General features: G+C 43.9%; 1 protein-coding gene across 3 annotated transcripts in view; it reads left to right on the forward strand.

The window, feature by feature from the left end:
• Positions 1–21,157, forward strand: part of LOC102219605 (collagen alpha-6(VI) chain-like) — a 42,739-nt gene that overhangs the window by 18,527 nt on the left and 3,055 nt on the right. For all 3 annotated transcript variants that reach the window (XM_023330167.1, XM_023330166.1, XM_023330165.1), the window contains 25 exons: positions 358–411; positions 517–588; positions 3,044–3,070; positions 3,190–3,234; positions 4,275–4,328; positions 4,453–4,515; positions 6,916–6,981; positions 8,623–8,676; positions 9,682–9,717; positions 9,789–9,851; positions 12,104–12,166; positions 12,322–12,384; positions 12,508–12,570; positions 13,648–13,698; positions 13,771–13,806; positions 13,875–13,937; positions 14,015–14,077; positions 14,156–14,191; positions 14,258–14,294; positions 14,373–14,384; positions 15,794–16,287; positions 18,239–18,323; positions 18,714–19,352; positions 19,424–19,502; positions 19,867–19,970. In XM_023330167.1, the coding sequence (XP_023185935.1) occupies positions 358–411; positions 517–588; positions 3,044–3,070; positions 3,190–3,234; positions 4,275–4,328; positions 4,453–4,515; positions 6,916–6,981; positions 8,623–8,676; positions 9,682–9,717; positions 9,789–9,851; positions 12,104–12,166; positions 12,322–12,384; positions 12,508–12,570; positions 13,648–13,698; positions 13,771–13,806; positions 13,875–13,937; positions 14,015–14,077; positions 14,156–14,191; positions 14,258–14,294; positions 14,373–14,384; positions 15,794–16,287; positions 18,239–18,323; positions 18,714–19,352; positions 19,424–19,502; positions 19,867–19,970 (2,422 nt within the window). The remainder of the gene's footprint in view (positions 1–357; positions 412–516; positions 589–3,043; positions 3,071–3,189; positions 3,235–4,274; positions 4,329–4,452; positions 4,516–6,915; positions 6,982–8,622; positions 8,677–9,681; positions 9,718–9,788; positions 9,852–12,103; positions 12,167–12,321; positions 12,385–12,507; positions 12,571–13,647; positions 13,699–13,770; positions 13,807–13,874; positions 13,938–14,014; positions 14,078–14,155; positions 14,192–14,257; positions 14,295–14,372; positions 14,385–15,793; positions 16,288–18,238; positions 18,324–18,713; positions 19,353–19,423; positions 19,503–19,866; positions 19,971–21,157) is intronic.

Below are 21,157 nucleotides of genomic sequence, written 5' to 3' on the forward strand. Positions count from 1 at the left end.
ACTTGACTTATTTAATTGGAAGAAAGTGTGAAAATGTTTTTTACCTTTTGCTGGCTGGTTGCTGGTCGCTGACCCACAGGTATAAACCGCCATTAGCACGCGCGTGCGCTCACAGTGCGTTTAAAGATGGCTCGGGAAAACACGTTACAGCATCTTAGCAGCGTTTGGGGAACCGGGAGTCCAGACACAGGAAGTACACTGACCCCACCGTCTGTGACCGAACGGTGAACGTTACGCCTGTCTGACTCCGCCCACTGCCACTGCGAGGAACCTGCAGCTGAGTTTCACTACTTCAGGGGTTCCCAACATCAAAACGCTGCAGTTTCTGCCTCTGAGCTTCTCTGTGTTTCTCAACAGGGCTCGCCTGGTCTGAAGGGCCACGGCGGCTATCCTGGAGATGAAGGCTATCATGTAAGTACGGATCTGCTCTGACACTATGCTGCTTTCAAATACTGCTGTTCTTTTGGATTAAATGAACTGTTCAGTTTGACGGCTCACCTGGTTCGGCTGCTGCAGGGCGGGCGAGGGCCTCCGGGTCTGACGGGGACTCAGGGCACCCAGGGATGTCCGGGAACCAGAGGACCGAAGGTACGGCGGGAAAAAGCTGCAGCAACCTGGGAAACTCTCTCTGCTGATTTAGGGTTTAGTTACTAAAGTATTCACACCCTTTCTCACGTTACAAGGTTGACTTCCAGGACTTTATGTGACGGACTGACACTAAATTAGAGATCTGATATTAATCTCTCAGTTGGTTCTTATATTGAAAAAAAATCTAGATCGGGTATCAATGAGTCTGATTCATAAGGGCAGATCTATTCAGTCTAGTTCTATGCTCTATGTTGTGATCGAGTTTTTAAAAAATTATTATTTATGTTAAAACGATGTACAGCATTTGAGATATACATATATATATATATATATATATATATATATATATATATATATAACACCACGCTGCACTTTTTTGTTCTGTCATTTGAGGGACAGCATTAAAAAAATGCTGTCTATACTATTATAATGGGTATACTAATTCCTGTTATAATTTGACAGGTACTATTTTAACCTGTCAATTTATAATCATATTAACATTAGACTATTTAGCTGCATTTTTCGGTTTAGTTGATATTCACAGAGCTGAACTGTGAATCCAGATCTCATCACACATAAAGCAGATGAACACATCTAACTTTTTCTCCGTAGTGACAAAAGCCACTGACTGTGTCCCAATAACTTATAATAACTGAAACAATAAAACTTTAAAATAATGTATAAACCAAACACTGAACGTAGATTTTAGTTGGAAAAATGAGTTAAAAGAAAAATACTATTCTGTGCTGCTGCTACAGGTTTAGCATTGAGACCCTAACCCTAACCCTAACCCCATTTTAGGCTCGAATAGCTTCGCTGATAGGCTAACTGTTTTTAGCACAACTTGAACATAAGAACAGATTTTCCCAGCGTCCAATCAGATCGTTGTTTTTTTTAAACAGAAATTTACGTCTTTGTCGTCCACAGCAGCAGGCGTCGCTGTGCGTCAGATTTACAGGTGTTCCAGAAACAATGAGGGCTCAGGAGTTTTGCATGCAAAAAACAAATAAAAAACGTGAATTAATGGGTCAAAATCTGTGGAATTAACCAATCAAAATGAATGTGTTAAAGTTTCAGCCTCAGTTGGAAGTTTTATGGAGTTTCAGACGTAAAATTGAAAACTTTCAGACATAAAACAACAGCTAATTGTTGACTAAATAAGACTGTAGGCTTTTCAAAACGTGAACTGTGTTCATATTAACAGCCTTCCTGAGGCTGAGATACTGAGAACTTTGATTACTTTTCTCTCTCTGCGGTGTTGACACTGCAGGAAGGAGCCAGCACTGTACAAGTTTAAATGTGGAATAGATTCGGCTGTGGTTTGTGAAATCTAAAACTGACTCCAGCTCCTTTCCTTGGGCTGCCAACAAAATGCTGAATGAAAGAAAAACGTAACGGAGCCAAAAACAAGCAGCTTGTTCGCTCACTGAGCCAACAGCTAAACTAAAACCATCGCTTAAAGATTTTCCCACAAACCCTTCAAACCCATAACCCCATTTCATAGATTATATGGGGGCGACAATAGCACTAACTTATTAAAATCTATTATTTTTACAGATTATATTGATAAATTAGCCATTTCCTCATATTGACATTAAATTAGACAATGGGAAAACTTGGCTTGACATCAACAGATTATTATTAGATGTTAAATCAACTAAGTGGAAATTGAAAAGAAATTGATGAGGAAATGACATTAAGTCTATAAATGTATTTATTTATAAGGATTTAGATGCAATTTACTATCCACTTATACTTTCCTACATATCCTAATATTTAGTTTTTGGATCTGTTTTGTCACGTTTCTGTATTGTTGCTAACAAATTATTTGATGACTGACTCAATAGTTTAACAATTAATTAATCAAAACAATCCCTTAGCAGCATCAATGCTAGCGCGGCTGCTAGCTACATCGCGCTAGCATGCTATTACGCTAGCAGCAGTTAGCATCGTTCTGAAGCAGCTCAAAACATAAATACAAAGGGATTTACCTTTTATATGCTTCTTAAGGTCTGTTACTGGTTAATAACTCAGCATTAACCGCTTTATTACACAGATTTACTCTCTTATTGTCCCACTTCTGCTGCGATGTGCGCCATTTTATTTACACTCTAAACAGATTTAGGCAGCGTTCAAGGCCCGTCGTAAAAATGTAAACGGTCTGTTTTAGTCTGCTTAAAACTAGGTTTTGTATGAAATGTGTATTACATTTTAAATTGCAAAAACACATTTTCATTTCATCTGCTGTAACAGATTTATCATATTCAGTTCAAACGGCGCTGCATCTGTATTTCAGAGTTAACCTACTGACAGGAATGTATTAATTTAAACTATTTTCTGGTATGTGGAGATGTGAGCTAAACATTTAGCTTTGTGCAGCTGCTCCCAGTTTCCTGTTTATTCATTGCACTTTGAGCGAGTGTGGTTCTTATGGATGTCTTGTTTCCTTTGGCAGGGATCTCACGGCTTCTCTGGAGACAGGGCGAGTCACTGAACTCTGCTGGAATGAGTGAAATGATGAATTTAGCGTTTATGATAACAATTCATAGAATGCATGTAAAGTGTAGGATTTGAGGATGGCTGACTGTTTCTCTGCTGCAGGGTGAAGATGGAGAAGATGGACTGAATGGAGTGGATGGAGAACAGGTAGGAACTGATGTTTCTCCATCAATTCACACTTTATTTGTTTATTCATTCATAAATTAACTTATTTTACTAATTAAAGTCGTGTAACACACAGGGATATATTTCATGCTTTTATTTATGTTAATTTGGTGATTATATCTCACTTAAATCCATAATTTAGTTTCTTATGCATTCAGGATATGACATCAGACCAATGACTAAATGAGACCTTTGTGCCACTGACACCTTCCACTCAGAGGACAAGGTTCAGTCGTTGGCTGTTCACAGTGTGCCAAGGATAATAATGGAAGGTTTAGTGGAAGAAAAACTTTTCTCTGGGAAAAAGGCAATCGGCAAATGTTATTTATTCCACCTTTTAGTAGCAGTAACGCACTGTCTCTAGTAGTTTTGGCCTCCAGCAGGAAGCTGGGGGCGGGATCTTGGTGTGTGTCGTCACGCTGCAACGTGTCGATAGCAGCTTCACTTCAGAGAGTGATCAGGATAACCTATCAGCTAACTGTCAGCTTTATCACAGAGGAAAGTTTTCCACTTCGTCTTAAAAGTAGACGCAGCGTCTGCTTCCTGGATTAAAACTTCTAATCCTCTCATGAAGTTTTTGTTGGCTCTAGTGGCCTTTGTTTGAAAGTAGTTTGACAGGAAACAGGGTAATGAGAGGGGGGGACGACATGCGGCAAATGTCACCAGGCCGGGAATCGAGCCTGTGAACACCGCCACAAGGACTGAGGCCTCAATCCGTGGGTCATGCTTTGCCCCTGCACCACCACAGAACCCAATCCTCTCACGAAGTTAACCTGTCCTAAAACAATGAGTGTCACGATAGAGACTAGCATGACTCTTTAGCTGTTCTGTTTTGAAACCACAGTGAACTGAAGGTGGCGCTGTGTGTGACCTGAAAGGGAGATGATTTCAGATATTATCTCAGTCCTGAACTCCTGCTGCTGCAGAGCCAGAAACTGTTGATGTGAAGCTGCAGCAGCAAGATGGAGATCTTACTTCCGTAAACTGAGCTGTCTTTTTCTTCTTCTTCTTCTTCTTCTCAGGGAAAGGAGGGAGGGGATGGGATGAAAGGACAGAAAGGAGATCCTGGAAGCCAGGTAAAAACCCATGATGTCCATCTAAATGCTTTTATTCTCCAACCACAGTCTGACATTTCAGGCTTCAGATTCTGAGAAGCCTTTTGTTGATTATGGGCTCTACAGACTAACCTGTCATCCTCAGGGAATCCCAGGGATCAGAGGCGAGGAAGGACTGAAAGGAGACCGAGGCCTGAGAGGAGATCCGGTAAGTTTCCTGCTGGTTTCTTTAAGGTGTTAAATATGAAGCCACATTCCCACTCTGCTTCCAGCGTGTTGCTGTTATCAACCCGGGTCAGCAGCAGCCCAGACATTTACTCTGTCGGTGGGAGTTGATCCGGCGCCACAACAACCAGCTCAGAGTCCAGCAGTGCAATCAGAAAATGTTTGGCCTGAAACTAAAACTAAACATCATGATCTTCACTGCACCAACAAAATCAGTGAAAAGGTGTTTCACTTGGCCTTCTTCCTCTGCTGTCCATTAGCACAGGCAGGCTAGTGTTAGTATTGGCTAGGCTAACATCTAGCATGGCTGGTCACCCCCTAAAGGACGATTCCATCTCATTTTTCACATGAATTTGCTCTAATTTAAAAAATTTAAATACTTAGGCTCTACAAACTTGGACTAGATTATTCTACACTAAAATCAGAATTTTTGAAACGTAGGTTGTGATTTATTTACTTGAGCTGTGAACTTAAAGGACTTTTTGACTTTCACAAATCAAATCAAAGTGTCACAATCAAAATCTAGCTTTTAAAAGCCAATTCAGCCACGTGTAGTACAGCATGTTTATGTTTGGTGTCATGTTTTATTACAGTAAAGTCAGTGCATTTAATGTATTCACAGATATTGTATGACAACCATTTTCCTTAATAAAGTTTAATTTAAAGAAAAAGAGTCAGTCTGATAAAGTGGATAACCAGTGTAGGCATGCTAGCTGTTAGCTTATACGAGCCTAGCGCCAGTCTATCCAATGCTAACATTAGCCTTTCCATGCTAATTAACAGTAGAAGGAAACTATCCACTGGGTGACCAGCCTAAGTATGCTAATGCTAAACTATCCAATGCTATTGCTAACTTATCCAGTGCTAATGCTAACCTGTTCAATACTAGCCTTCCTCTATCTGTGCTAAAGGACAGCAGAGGAAGTAGGCCATCCAATGGGTGACCATTATTGGCATGCTAGCTGCTAGCCTCTTCAGAGCTAATGCAGTGACAGTTAAATGACAGTTTTATTTAGTTTGTTTCTTTTGTGCCAGCTTCCAAAGCTACAGTCAAAGTTTTCAGTTAAACTTCTTGTCACATAAACCTCAGTACCATAAACACCTTTTGTTAAAATCAAAAAATATAATTTTGGTTTACCTGAAATACCACTAACCCGTTTATACTTATAAGCTTCAAAATAAAATCATTTAATTTGTTCAATATTACATCTCAACTTGTCTCTATAAACGTACTGAAAATCAGCTTCCTCTTATAACCTCTCAAAGTGTCTAGTCCAAGTATATTTGTTGGATAATTCCCAACAGAAAATGTTTTTTGTTCATCTATAAGCTGACACGACAAAATGTGTTTATATGTGTTTATAATGCTGATTGTGTTTTTATTCATTCTTCAAATGTGAGATGTTCATCCACCATAAATCCCAAATATTTCTATTTTCTAGTAATAGACAAATAAAAGCCCCAAAGCAAAATGTAAATGAATAAGTTCAGTTTTATCACAATTTATCTTTAACCTCATTTTGTTCGACCAGAAATGAGCCATATTTACCATTTTCTGAAGATCAGGTTGATTCTCGATGTGACCTGCATACAGTCGTTCCTTCCTCACCTGAAGCTACCAGGTCGTTTATTCACAACACAAAGACATCAGCTGGCACCACATGGTGAACACAAGATTCTGGATTTTAATAAAGAGCTTTAACAGAGTTTAAAGTTTCTCATTAATTCCTGCTTTTAACTGTAAATGCAACATTTCCCAAACTATAATATTACTGAACTATAAATTGGGTCGTATTAACAGTTAGATGAGCTGGTTTGTTAATAAATAAGCAGAGAGAAGCTGGAGTAACGCAGACTGCTCATCTCCATGCTGCTCTTCATCTTTATCTGCTGCTGACGGTCCAGAACCCGGGAACCCGTCCAGAACCCGGGAACCCGTTACACAAGGTCAAATTCCCTCTGAAAATCTATAAAACACACAAAAATAAACTTTCCTTGTTGCTTCCTGCTAAAAATATATATATTATCTGCCTTTATATGACAAGACAGTAAATAGTTGCGGAACATTCATTAAAACGCCGCAGTACGGTTTATAAACACAGCTGAGGAGGCTAACGCAGGCGGGACGCTTTCCTTCTTACTGCCTGACAGATTCATATTTCATCCTGACTGAAGCGACTCAGGAGCTCAGATGTGTAAATCCTCTCTGGACAAATGTAAATGTTTGGACTCTAAAGGAGATTTAAGCCTGAATTAGTCTGAAAACTGATTCTTTACATCAACAAAACCTGAATCTCAGATGTAGGGCTGCCAGATGTTTCAGAGCGGACGCTTCCTGAATCCAGAGTCACTGAACATCTGCAGCGTTTGCTTTATTTAACAGGGCGAGCCGGGGCGCAACAACAGGGCATCAGGACCCAAAGGAGAACGTGGCAACCAGGGGGACCCGGTAAGAAACGTCTCATTATCAGCCCAACATTCAGGTCAAAGGTTCAGTGGAAGGATAACCTCTGAAAGCTTCTCCTGAAAGCCAGAGATGCTCTGTGGGGAGAGGAATCTGTGAAACCTTCAGGTAGATCCTATTTGGTCTGAATGCGTGTTGTAAGGGTTGCCATGTTTTCAGTCGGGCTTGGCTCTCGATCTTCTGGAAACTTCCTGCAGAAACCTGGAGAAGCTGTAAATTTCCCAGCCAATTATTCTGACTCAGGCTGAAAACGTTCTGCTGCTGTGAAACTGGAGAAATGAGGACTGTCTGGTTCAGGGAACTCATTACAGACATAACGGGAAGCAAACTGGACTCACACAGGCCTCAGTGGCACTGGACAGTTTATTCTGGTTATTTATGGATCCCAGTTAAACACAACAGAGTCTCCCATAAAATCACAGGAACAAAACAGAAACAAATAAAGATCTGATAAACATCAGCTGATCCAAATCTGGGACAATGGCTCCAATCGCACGGACGGCCTGTTCAGCAGCGGTTCATCAAATATCGACTAATTTCATGTTTTTCATTGTTTTGCTGAAACCTGAATAAAAATGAATCAAATCTAGAAACAGCCTGTGATTGGTGGCGCCTGCTGCCGTGGCAACGTTTACCGTAGCGCTATTAGCCTGTGATTGGTGGCGCCTGTTGCCGTGGCAACGTTTATCGTAGCGCTATCAGCCTGTGATTGGTGGCGCCTGCTGCCGTGGCAACGTTTACCGTAGCGCTATTAGCCTGTGATTGGTGGCGCCTGTTGCCGTGGCAACGTTTATCGTAGCGCTATCAGCCTGTGATTGGTGGCGCCTGCTGCCGTGGCAACGTTTACCGTAGCGCTATTAGCCTGTGATTGGTGGCGCCTGTTGCCGTGGCAACGTTTATCGTAGCGCTATCAGCCTGTGATTGGTGGCGCCTGTTGCCGTGGCAACGTTTACCGTAGCGCTATCAGCCTGTGATTGGTGGCGCCTGTTGCCGTGGCAACGTTTACCGTAGCGCTATCAGCCTGTGATTGGTGGCGCCTGTTGGCACCGCAGTGAAAACATAAAGAAAGCTGTTTCTGTGTGACAGAGAGCAGCGATCTGGTTTTATTTTCCCATCCTGCCCGGTAACGGATCCCTATTGGCCGATCAGGATCCTCCGTGAGGAGAGATTATTTAACATCCTGTTTGTAATCTGTCCCTCAGCTGCTTGGACTGAACAAACTCTTTTATGTTTCACTGGCAGAACATGAGTTGATACGACTTCTTTATTAAAACACACACTTCCTGCTTATTAATAATGAAGTCGGCCATCTTTAACCGTTCTCAGCAGAGCAGATGTGTTTGCCCCGGTCAGCTGGAAGGGATTGAGTTTCCCTGGATTAACATCATGATCTAATCTGAGGCCTGAAGTGGATCTGAAGGCGAGTCGTTCTCAGGCGAACGTCGTCCTCTTTACTCCAGAAACGTCTCTGAGCTTCTGTCTCCGCTGTTTCCTGGAGGGACATTAGGAACCAGAACCAGGTCATCGTTACCGGGTTCTGGTTTCCAGCAGCTGGGCCTCTGGTCCGGATCCAGAGGTTTTACACATCTGGTCGTTGTTCTCATCCGGCTACGTTTCCATCCCCAGGGAACGCCTGGACGGCAGGGACGTCCCGGGACGGACGGAGAGGACGGGAACCCAGTGAGTCTCTAACGCCACAGAACACGGCGGGAACCGAACCCAACGCTGACCCGCTTAGGCTGAGTGTCTGTTAAAGTTACATTATTAATTAAATATTGATTTAATTATTATGTTCTTCAGTGCAGCCAGATATCCATTAACCAATCACTGTAGCACTTCAATACTTCCTCTCAGCTTCTGATTGGTTAGACAGCACAGCAAGTCTGGTTCAGTCCAATCATAACAACCAGAGCAGTGTTAGCTCCGCCCACTGCACATGAGGAATCATGTCTGACTGCAGATAATCATCACAACACAGAGAAAAGTGTCAAATTATTGTTTAGTATTTAGTTTCCCGTTTTAAATTATTTAATTTAATGACAATTGTTTAATCATTTATTGATGTATTTATTAAGTTGTGTTTATTTTGGAACAAAAGGAAGTCAACTTATCGTCTTACGCTAAATTTAGCATGCTAGCATTAGCTTCCATTAAATTCCATGTTGGTGTAGTGCTTTAGCATTAGCAGAGCTAACTGTTTGGCAGTGCTAACCTCTGAGTGCTAGTATCTTAAAAGAGTAATTTATCAGTCGATGCTGTGAGCAGGAAGGATGTCCAGTAGCAGTCAGTGTTTCAGTGAATCTGAAGCAGCTTCTGACTGAAGACTGTTGCTGCATAACATTCTCATTAGCCATCATGACATGCTAACAGTTAGCATGTCTCTGCTAATCCACCTCCTTTGTTTTTGCTGCTCCTCTTTAAATCCCTAAAGGGGAGATGAAGGTTCACCTTCCTCCTCTTCTCTCTGCATCCATGAAACCTCCTTCCCAACTGCTCTGGATTTGGGGACAGAGGTCAGGTGCTATTTGAGCTTTCAAAGATGTTAAAGCTAGCCGCACCCAAGTGTAAAAACGACACCTTGTTGCCATGGTTACCACAGCACCAGAGGGACTAGCGGTTCGAACAGAAACCGTAAAGTCTCAGGTTGCTACGTCAGTAGATGACGAGTTGCTCTCTGCGCCGCAGGGTCGGGACGGGAGGCGAGGCGCCAGCGGCTCCACGGTAGGACAACAAACAAACCGCCGCCATGTCAACTGTTGAGCTGCGCTCAGCGTGTGACCTGCTCTCTGCAGGGCGCACCTGGAGACAAAGGGAGACGAGGATCATCAGGTGTGCCTGGAGCTTCAGGTCCAAAGGTAGGAACGGCCCCCATCTCATCTTTACCTGCCAGACTGCTAATTGCTAACGCTTCCTGCTAACACTTCCTGCTAACTGCTAAAACTTCCTGCCAACTCCTAACACTTCCTGCTAATTGCTAATGCTTCCTGCTAACTCCTAACGCTTCCTGCTAACTGCTAACACTTCCTGCTAACTGTTAACACTTCCTGCTAACTGCTAATGCTTCTTGCTAACTCCTAACGCTTCCTGCTAACTCCTAACGCTTCCTGCTAACTGCTAACACTTCCTGCTAACTGCTAATGCTTCCTGCTAATTGCTAACACTTCCAGCTAACTCCTAACACTTCCTGCTAATTGCTAATGCTTCCTGCTAATTGTTAACACTTCCTGCTAACTGCTAACACTTCCTGCTAATTGCTAACGCTTCCTGCTAACTCCTAACACTTCCTGCTAATGCTTCCTGCTAACTGCTAATGCTTCCTGCTAATTGTTAACACTTCCTGCTAACACTTCCTGCTAACTCCTAACACTTCCTGCTAACTGCTAACACTTCCTGCTAACTGCTAATGCTTCCTGCTAATTGTTAACACTTCCTGCTAACTGCCAGTGCTAACTGCTAACGCTCAGCTCCCAGCAGCTGTTTGGAGACTTTCTGTTGGCCTAATTCAGTTAGCTTTATTTAGTTTTTACAGTGTGTTTGCTTGTTATTATTAGTTATCATTAGCTAGATATCATTCAGTTCTCGTTTGGTTCTTGTTAGTCATTTTTGGTTTATTTTTAGGTGCAGAATTCAAAAAGTGATTGTGTTTACATCGATTGGGCCATGATTATTGGTGCCGATTTCCTTCATTTTGATTGGTGATCGGCCGATTTTACATGTGAAGCCGATCTTATCCACCAACGTTATCAACATCAGCAAAGGTCTGAAAATCAACCACTGAGATTTTCTTTTCTCCTGGGAGAGAGGCGTGACTGACAGACCAGATCATGTCTGAACGTTTATTTATTTTTATATATTTTTAGGTATAATCGTATATTCTTAGAGTAAAAGAAATAAAAAGTAACTAATGATGAATAAATATTTATTTTCATAAGTTTCATATTATTTATAATTAATCCAAGGCTAAAAGATTCTAGCACAGCTTAATAAAGGAACGTTTCAATACTTTGCTGCTTTTTAAACCCTGCAGGATAAAAACTGATGTTGAAAAACTTTTGATTCATAACAGATTTCATGTTTCATGTTGTATCTTCAGAAACTAGGACCCTAATCCTGAAGCCACTGCAGCCAAAACCTTTTCAGTTTCACAGCGACTGATCAGAAACATCTGTTCAGACTCAAATTCAAAGTCTAGTTTCAGTAAAATCCACATCAATAAAGTTTCTTTCCTGGTGCAACTAATTAGCATCATAACCAGTAAACTGTACAAACAAGAGAATCCCATTGGATAAGCAGCCAGTTAAAACCAGTAGCCTGAATCCAGGTCATTCGGGACCCTTCAAACTAAAACGTTTCCACATGCTGCCGTTCAGGAGGCGCGATTCCAGAACCAGTGGAAATATCTGACCTGGATCCCAACGGAGGAGGGGGACATTCCTGAGCTCTGAGGGTTTAAAGAAAAGCACCAACCTGCTGCAGCGACGCTTACGTCTCAGCTGTGGCTTCGGTCTGACGCAGAAATGATTCCTGGACAGGGAAATCTGTTCAACCAGCAACATTTTGTTAGCAAAAATCCCTGAAGTTTGAGAAAGCATCAGTTTCTGGAGTTCACTCTGAAACAGACAGAAAATGAACAAAACTCAAATCATGAAATGATAAAAACTGAGAAATCAAAAAGCTGAATCATTTGGAAATAACTTAATTCTTGTGACTGGTTTAAAACGTAAGTGGAGTTTTTAGGCTGAAACAGGAAGAAGAAATAAACATTATTAATAGTCGCCCCGTTGTTGCAAATTCAGCAAAAAAATGGTTTTGCCCGAAATCAGAATCGGTAAGCTTTTTAAATCATCGGTAATCAGCGATCGGCCAGAAAACTGCAATCGGTTCACCAGTAGTCAGAACGAAAACTCAGCAAAAGACTAAAATAAAAAACCCAAATGTTTTCATTTGTTATTGAACAATCAGCCGACTCTGGAGTTTCAGGTTCAGTTTGAATCCAGCAGGAGAACAGCAGCGTGTAGAACGGCTCAGAGCAGAGAAACGGAGGGTTCTGGTTCTGGTTCTGGTTCTGGTTCTGGTTTTGATTCTGGTTCTGGTTCTGGTTCTGCAGGGACCCAGAGGGGACAGAGGCCCGCAGGGACCCAAAGGGACGCCGGGGTTTCCTGGACGGCAGGTAAGAATCAGTTCATATTCATAGTTCGCACATTGGTTCAGTTTCCTGTCCTTTAACCTTCAACCTTCTAACTGAGGCCGAGCTTCAGGCTCTGACCTCTGACCCTGGGTTGTCAGGGTCAGATTTAAGGTTCTGGTTCTGGTGATTCCCTACAGGGTGACCCGGGACGCGCTGGAGGACCGGGAGACGGCGGACGACTTGGTGCCAACGGACAGAAGGTAGGCAGCATCATGACCGGGTCAGAACATCAGATGGTTCTGGTTCTGTCTTGACCTGAGCTGAGCTTTAGCTGCGGTTCCCATGGCAACAGGAGGATAAATTCCTGATCTGATCTGTTTCAGGGCCAGCCGGGAGAGCCGGGCCCCCAGGGGGCAGCGGGGCCGCGGGGGCCCCTGGGGCCGCCGGTAAGCAGCCAGGCCTGCAGCTGCGTCACTCAGGCAGCTGCAGCATTCAGCTCCAAGCTGCATATTTAGCTGGCAACCAAATTATTTAGTTTGAGTACTTAGTCCATGTAGAACAGTCCAACTCCAGTCCTGGAGGCCCGGAGCCCTGAAACCTTTAGATGAGCCTCTGCTGCTGCAGCTGGACAGAATGATCAGGTCATTAAGGTTCTGGAGAACCGGACCACACCAGGAGGTCATGAAGCCGTTTCATTCCAGGGTTTTGTACCTGAGGCTCATCTAAAACCTGCAGGACAGCGACTGGAGTTTGACTCCCTGATGCAGAAGAACCAGCTTTTCAAACTAAATGTTTAGCTTTTTAGGTTTTTGAGGCTAAATAATTAGCTTTCTTACTCAATATTTAGTTTGCTAAAGAAATATTTAACCTTTCAGCTAAATTTTTAGTTTGAAGCAAAAATATTTACCTTGCTAATTACTTAGCTTTCCAGCTAAATATTTAGTTTATGGCTAAATAGTTAGCCTGCTGACTAAATCTTTAGTTAAGAGCTAAATATTTATTTTGGGGTCAAATAGATAGCTAGCTAACTAAATATTTATTTTGCTAATGAGTTATTTAGCTTGCTAGCTGAATATTTAGCTAGAGGCTAAAGGCTTAGCTAACTAAACATTTAGTTTGAAACTGTGACAAACTGACTCCTGTGGTTCAACTGAATTAATTGACTGAAAACTGGATCCTGTTTTTCTCTGATTGTTGTTATTTTGTAGTTCCACAAACAGCCTACAGTCCGGGTCCGGTTCAACCAGAACCCCGATGATTTCTGGCCTCATTTTCTTCAGGAATCTTATTTGTAATCTTTCACATCGACGTCGGGTTGTCTGGGTTCTGGTTGGGTCGGAACCGGACGCCCGAGGAGGGAAGTCTGCAGAGTTCAAACCTGCAGCTTTTTCTGGTTTCTGTTAGTGAAATAAATGTAGGAGAAGTTAAAGTGCTCTGGGATGGTCTGCAGAACCTGCCGGGTTTCTGCTGCGTTCAGGTGTGGCAGTGGGCGGGTTTCCTGCTCCACCTGTCTGTGTTTTCAGGGTGAGGAAGGGCGAGACGGCGCAGGACCCCCAGGAGCCACAGGGGCAAAGGTAAGCTCCAGTTCAGAGGTCACCCTCAAGTTTTCTACCAGATCAGCTGATTTCACCTTTTATAATCCTCAGGGGTCTGATGGTTTCCCTGGTTACCCCGGTCCATCGGTGAGTCTGGTCCCGACCAGGTGTACCGTTCAGGAGGCCCGGCGGGTCACAGTGTTCTGTGTGTTCAGGGTCCGAAGGGAGAGAAAGGAACCAAAGGATTTCCGGGTGGGAGAGGGAGCCGAGGTCGTGAGGTCAGTGAGTTCTCCACCGTTCTCAGAGGAAACCTGAGATTTGGCTTTAAAAACTGCCGACCCGTTTGGCTTCACAGGGAAACTCGGGCAGAACCGGAGAGCTCGGCGAGCCCGGAGAGCCCGGATTCCCCGGACGCAGAGTGAGTCCGAACTTCCCTCGCCAGTCTGGACATTACCGTGGGAAACCAAACTCTTACCTTTCACCTTCCTGTTTGCAGGGACGGCCAGGTGTTCCTGGAAACGCAGAACAAACTGTAAATCCACCTGAAATCCTGCAGCTGCTGTCAGGCTGATATCTAAACGTCTTGGTGTCGTTTCAGGAGTGCGAGTTGATCACCTACATCAGGGACCAGTGTGGTAGGTGGACCAGAACGGACCTAAAACCAGGATAACCTGTAAAACCTTCCTCTCTCACCTCCTCCTCTTCCTCCACAGCTTGTTGCCACGGTACGTATCTCTGCCGGTTGTCAGCCAGAACAGCAGCGGTGAGTAAAAACGTTTCTCCTCTGAGGAAATTCAGCTTCTCGGTTTCATTATTTTCATCTAAAGGCAAAAACAGAAAAACTACAATAATCCGTCTTTTCTATTGAAGGAAACAGCAAGTCGCTGCATGTGAACCAGAACCAGAACTCCTTCCTCTCCTTCCTATTTTCCTCTACGATTTCGCTTCTCTCTCTTCTTCACTTCATTATTTTCATTTTCCCTCCTTCCTTTTTACTTCTCATTTCCTTCTGTCCTTACTGCTTTGATTTATATCTTTCCCCAATTCCTCCTCCATGTCCTTCATTCATTCATTCATTCATTCATTCATTCATTCATTCATTCATTCATTCATTCCTTTTTGATCCCTTCACTCCTTCCAGGGTTTGTATTTGTTAGTAAGCATATTATAATATTTTTAGGTATATTCGTATATAATCGTAAGCTAACACCACACCGGCTCCCTTTACCCAGCATTTTCCTCACCAATCTCCGTTCTCTGGCTAATAAAATGGACGAGTTACGACTATCCATCAGGAGTGACAGACGAATTATGGACTCAAATGTCATGTTTTTCACCGAAACATGGCTAAACAACAGCTGCCCGGACAATGCTAGCCAGCTAAGTGGACGCCACACACACCGAGCCACACACACATTCCAACATTCCAACATCCTCACTGAATAATGTGCAGTGAGTCTGGGTGAACGGCTCTGTAGACCCAGTTCTGTTAGAACCAGAACTCCAACATCTGCTCCACCTCCAGCTGTTGTGGTTCTGACCCAAACCAACCTTTTCCCCTCCTGGCCTGTGGGGGCGCTGCACCAAGAACCACTGAAGGAAACGACACAAAAACCTCTGAAGACACTGAGAGCAACTTCCTGTTTCACCAGATGGAAACAAGATGGAGGCGTCAGATTTTCTCTTTAGTCTTTGGCTAAAGACCAGGAGCCATTTCTGCTGCTAGCGCTAGGCTAGCAGGTTAGCTTTGGTTGGATTTACCCAGAATGCCCTGTGCTGTAGTCCACTTCCTGCTTTTGGAGCGGTCTCCAGTCCGCTTGGCGTTCACATTCAAACCGAACCCAGACCGAGGTTTGGAGGACCAGAGGTCAGAGGTCAGTTAGTGTTCACACCTCATCAACCGAACCGGACTTTGACTAGACAGACGGACTGGAGTTAGGGTAAAGCGGACTGAACAGGGCTGGTGTGAATGAACTGGTCAGTTCTCTGGGTTTCTGGGGCAGAACCCCGTCTGGTCCGTCTTTCTCCTCATCGTTTGTTCGTCTTCCGCAGGATGTTCTGCTGTGGTTCTGGTCCTCCAGACGGTTCCTCCAGTGTGGTTCTGTTGGGTCTAAGGTTCGTCTCCCTCCCTCAGATCCGCCCCGCTGCCCCGCCGTCCCCACTGAGCTGGTCTTCGCCCTGGACATGTCTGAGGACGTGACGGCGGCGGACTTCGAGGACCAGCGGCGGGCCGTCCTCTCCCTGCTGCAGGACGTCAACATGGCGGAGAACAACTGTCCGGCCGGCGCGCGGGTGTCGGTGGTGGCGTTCAGCCGGCACAGCCGCTACCTGATCCGCCTGCAGGAGCGCCGCAGCAGGACGCGGCTGCTGGAGGCGGTGCAGAACCTGGCCCGGGAGCGCACCACCGAGCGCCGCCACCTCGGCGCCGCCATGCGGTTCGTGGGCCGGAACGTCTTCAAGCGGGTCCGGCCCGGGAAGATGACCCGGAAGGTGGCCGTGTTCTTCACCGGCGGCCAGACGCAGGACCCCGACGATGTTCTGACCGCCGTGATGGAGCTCCGGGCGCAGAACGTCGCTTCCGCCGTCATCGCTCTGAGGAACGTGCCCAGGATCAGCCGGGCCCTGGAGGTGGGTCGGGTTCTGGTAGGGTCGGCACCTTTCAGAAATCAAAACAAATCAAAACGTCCGCTGCAGTCAGAGACATTATTCTACAGCAGGGTTTTAAAAAGTGAGCAGCGTTCAGGCGTAGAGGTCGGTTAGAGAATCCAAAACTTTAGTCTAGTCAGAGTAACTCCTTAAACACCTTTAATTAACCTTTAAACTACCGAGTAACTATCACAACACCTGATTTAATATTCAGGATGTATCCTCACACAGCCGAGAGTACGAAAGTTATGTGAACATTCTGGTGTTATAAAGAGTTTTACCAAAATATTTATAGAAATAAGGAGTTGGGTTTAGAGGGAAGTCAGTGTGTTTCCATGGCAACACTTAGAAAACAATGAAACAAAAACACAGCAATATTTCATCATTTGACATTAGTGATCCAAAGAGCCACTTGCAGAGGTCCGTGTTGCAGAACCTTACAGCGCTATAACTTTTAATTCATTCTTAAAGTAAAATTAAAATCCACCACTGAGTATCAACATAAGAGATTTGAATTCATAAAATATATCAACATTTCAAAATAAAGAATTAAAGTGGGAAATATTTATGTGTTAATCTATTTGTATGATTTGTTCTTTAAATGAGCATTTGTATTATTTTGGCTGATATTATTATACATTAAATGATCAAACTGATTATTGTACTAAACGCTCAAACTGAATCAGTAATAAAATGTTCTGGACCATTTCAGCCTCCGGAGATGATTGAGGTCCGTCTCCAGGCAACCAGAACAGCTTCGGTCTGGTCCGGTCCGGTTCTGTAGCCACGACAATTTAGCTGACCGTAATATTTCCTGTGTTTTATTTTGGTCATTATTGTTGATATGTGTGTGTGAAATACGGAACAAATACGCAACGTTTCCATATTTAACGGGACGGTTGGCAACTGATCAGGTTCAGCGATGACCTTTGAACCCTTCCCAGGTCACTGCTGATGTGTTTCCATCCTGGTGTTTTCACACAAACTTGTTTCCTACAGTAACCAGATTAAACCTGAGATGAATCTGTTGAGCTTCTGCTAATCCGCTAGCAGTTGAGCTAATTTAGCTTTTTCTAACTTTGAAAACGTTTAGCACACTTAGCTTCCTCTAATGTAATTTTTCTAAAGTGCTAATTCACGTGTCTGTTTTGTGTCGACGTTTAGGATTTTTTAATAAATTAGATGTTTATATTCATGCTCTTGTTTACGCAGCAGTTCTGTTTCCTCTCCTCGCTGTGTCTTTATGTTCAGCCAGCAGCTTTAATGAAAAAAGAAACATTTTAAATGACCCAAACTCAAATTACCAAAATAAAAAATCTATAGGATAATTACCTAAATGTGTCGTATTTTTTAAACTACAAATAAATACACAAATAATTCATTAAATTGTGAAATATTTATATTTATAATAAAATAAAATCAAAACGTTTTATTGTGTGAATGAATTCATCATTTAATCTGGAATCTGATCTATAAATCAAGATCAAATCTATAATCTCAGATCTAGGATTTTATTGCAGATGTTTGTGTTTTATGGTTAGCTCCGCTAAAGCTAACATGATCTCACATCTGTTCTTTAATCTGCACATTGCTTCACATGTCATGTTTATATTTACAGCTTTAAACAGTAAAATCTGCTTCATTTTCCTACTCAAATAAATCAAGAGAGAAATCGGCCCAGTCCAGCTGCTGTTGCTTTTTTCTGTCGTTCTTCGTTCTGTGGGCTCTGCTTTGGTTCTTCTTGGCGGATCAGAGAATCTGTTTGAACAGACTTACGGTTTCCTCTCATTAATGTCAGAGCTGATGAATGTGGATGTTTAAACACTTGAACTTTTTCCTGTTTCTGTCTGAAGCCGTTGGATGTTTAGGAGAGTTTGGGTTTTGTTTCAGACGTCAGCAGCAGATAACTGCAGCTCCTGTTTCCTCCTGTCAGGCTGACGACTCGGGAAACTCTGTGTTCGCTCTGCTGAGGAGACAGCAGGACCTGGACCGGATCAGGACGTGTGTCCTCTGCTCCGGTGAGACGCCACAGCCTGAAACTCACATTTCAGCTTTATTACTGATAATAAACATGGCCGCCGTAGAACCAGCTCCCTCCTCTTCATCACTCCACCTTCTTCCTCCTCTCATCTTCCTCCTCTTCTGTGTCCTCGGCCTTCAGCTACGGTTTGCTTTACCCTCATTACGTCACAAGATGGCGCCGGCGTCACTGAAAACAGAAACGTTGTGCAGCTTTAGTAATCTGACAAATATTTATGATTAAGTCTTTAGTTTAGATGTTCGTGTTTGTAAAAGATGTTTTATCGTGTCGGTGACATTTTAAGCTGAACAAACTGAAGTCAGATTTTGGGCCGCAGACTCCGCCTGTTAGCTTTCATCCTGTTGAAGCGTGCGCTCCGTCCCTGCAGACCCCTGCAGACGCTCCTCAGAATGCTCCTTCATCCTGGACCCGCCGGCCCCCCTGCAGGCCGAACTGGACCTGGCTCTGGTTCTGGACGGCTCCAGGGAGGTCCAGGCGGACCAGTACGCCGGCGCTCAACTGCTGCTGGCCTCTGTGGTGGAGCAGCTGGCCGTCAGCGCTCAGCCCCGCCGGCCCGGTGCCCAGGCCCGGGTGGCGGCGCTGCAGGGCGACATGCTGGAGTTCGGCCCGCAGACCTACCAGAACCGGGACGGGATGAAGACCCACCTGCAGACGGCGCGGCAGCGGAGCGGCTCCTCGGCGCTGGACCTGACGCTGGACTTGGCCCTGAAGGAGGCGCTGCCGCCGCAGGCCGGCCAGCCGCGCAGGAAGAGGGCGCTGCTGGCCGTGGTGGCGGCTCGAACGGCCCGGCGGGACGGCGCCGCGCTGCGCCGTGCCGCCCTCAGGGCCCGCTGCGACGGCGTGGCCGTGTTCGTGGTGGCGGTGGGCGGACGCTACGACCGAACGCAGGTGGAGGAGCTGGCCGGCCTCCCGGTCCGGCAGCACCTGGTCCACGTCGGCCGGCTGCAGGCCGAGGAGCGCGGCTACGTCCTGCGCTTCTTCAGGGTCTTCCTGTCCGCCCTCAACAGTAAGAGCCAAAAACAGCAGAAGAAGAGTCAGGATGAGCCCGGCGCTTTAACGCTGGTTTCTCTGTTCCAGGAGGTTTGAACGTTTATCCTCCTCCATCTCTCAGAGAGACCTGCAGCCAGCGGACCGAGGCAGACGACCTGCTGACCGGGTAACTTCCTCTTCATCCTCAGCAGCAGGATGAAGAACCACCAACATGTTCATGACAGAAAAACAAAAACCTGTTTTTATGTTCAGAGTTAGAAAACGTTTTCTGCTTCCACATCCATGATGGAGGATATAGAAAACTAAATTAATATGAGAATTAAGTCACAGTGACATCAGGATGACATCACACGTTTTAATAACATGAGAATAAAATCATAATAATCACAGAATAAAGTTGTGGCTTTATGAGGACTCCACCAGATTCCTGTCAGAGTGACACCTCCTGCTGCTGTCCAGTCTTTGGTTTTGATGAGCTGGTCCCAGTCCTCCCAGTGTTCCCAATGTGAGCTTCGTGTGTCTGTCTCCAGAGAGACAGCGTTGGCTGATGACCCCCAGGCTGGAAGGTCAAGTCAGCAGGAAGAGGTCATCCCTGCTGCGTGGAGAGGTCAAAGTTCAGCCTCAAGATCAGCAGGTACTGAGCATTCTCAGAAACACTGAACCCGTCCAGAACCGATTTCTGATCTTAAACAAATTATAATTTAGGAACCAAAGTTAAATTAAAAACATCACAATAAATTTGAACAAATAGTGATAAAAAGTTTTCCATTATCTATAGAAAACACAATAATAGATAAAACGTTATTTGACGGGTTGTGAATAAGACTGTCATAACACGTCATAAACATGTCATAACACGTCATAAACATGTCATAACACGTCATAAACATGTCATAAACATGTCATAACACTGTCATAAACACGTCATAAACATGTCATAACACGTCATAAACATGTCATAACACGTCATAAACATGTCATAAACATGTCATAACACTGTCATAAACACGTCATAAACATGTCATAACACGTCATAAACATGTCATAAACATGTCATAACACTGTCATAAACACGTCATAAACATGTCATAACACGTCATAAACATGTCATAACACTGTCATAAACATGTCATAACACTGTCATAAACAGGTCATAAATATGTCATAAACATGTCATAACACTCATAAACACGTCATAAACATGTCATAACACGTCATAAACATGTCATAACACGTCATAACACTGTCATAAACATGTCATAACACTGTCATAAACATGTCATAACACTGTCATAAACAGGTCATAAATATGTCATAAACAGGTCATAACACGTCATAAACATGTCACAACACATCATAAACATGTCATAAACATGTCATAACACTGTCATAAACATGTCACAACACCGTCATAAACTGTCACAACACCGTCAAACATGTCAACACCGTCATAAACTGTCACAACACCGTCATAAACATGTCAACACCGTCATAAACTGTCACAACACTGTCATAAACATGTCATAAGACCGTCATAAACATGTCATAAACATGTCAACACCGTCATAAACATGTCATAACACCGTCATAAACATGTCATAAGACCATCATAAACATGTCAAACTGTCATAACACTGTCATAAACATGTCAACACCGTCATAAACTGTCACAACACTGTCATAAACATGTCATAAGACCATCATAAACATGTCATAAACATGTCATAACACCGTCATAAACATGTCATAAGACCATCATAAACATGTCAAACTGTCATAACACTGTCATAAACATGTCATAACACCGTCATAAACATGTCA

Source organism: Xiphophorus maculatus, chromosome 3 (assembly GCF_002775205.1).
Source record: "Xiphophorus maculatus strain JP 163 A chromosome 3, X_maculatus-5.0-male, whole genome shotgun sequence".
Taxonomy (NCBI): domain Eukaryota; kingdom Metazoa; phylum Chordata; class Actinopteri; order Cyprinodontiformes; family Poeciliidae; genus Xiphophorus; species Xiphophorus maculatus.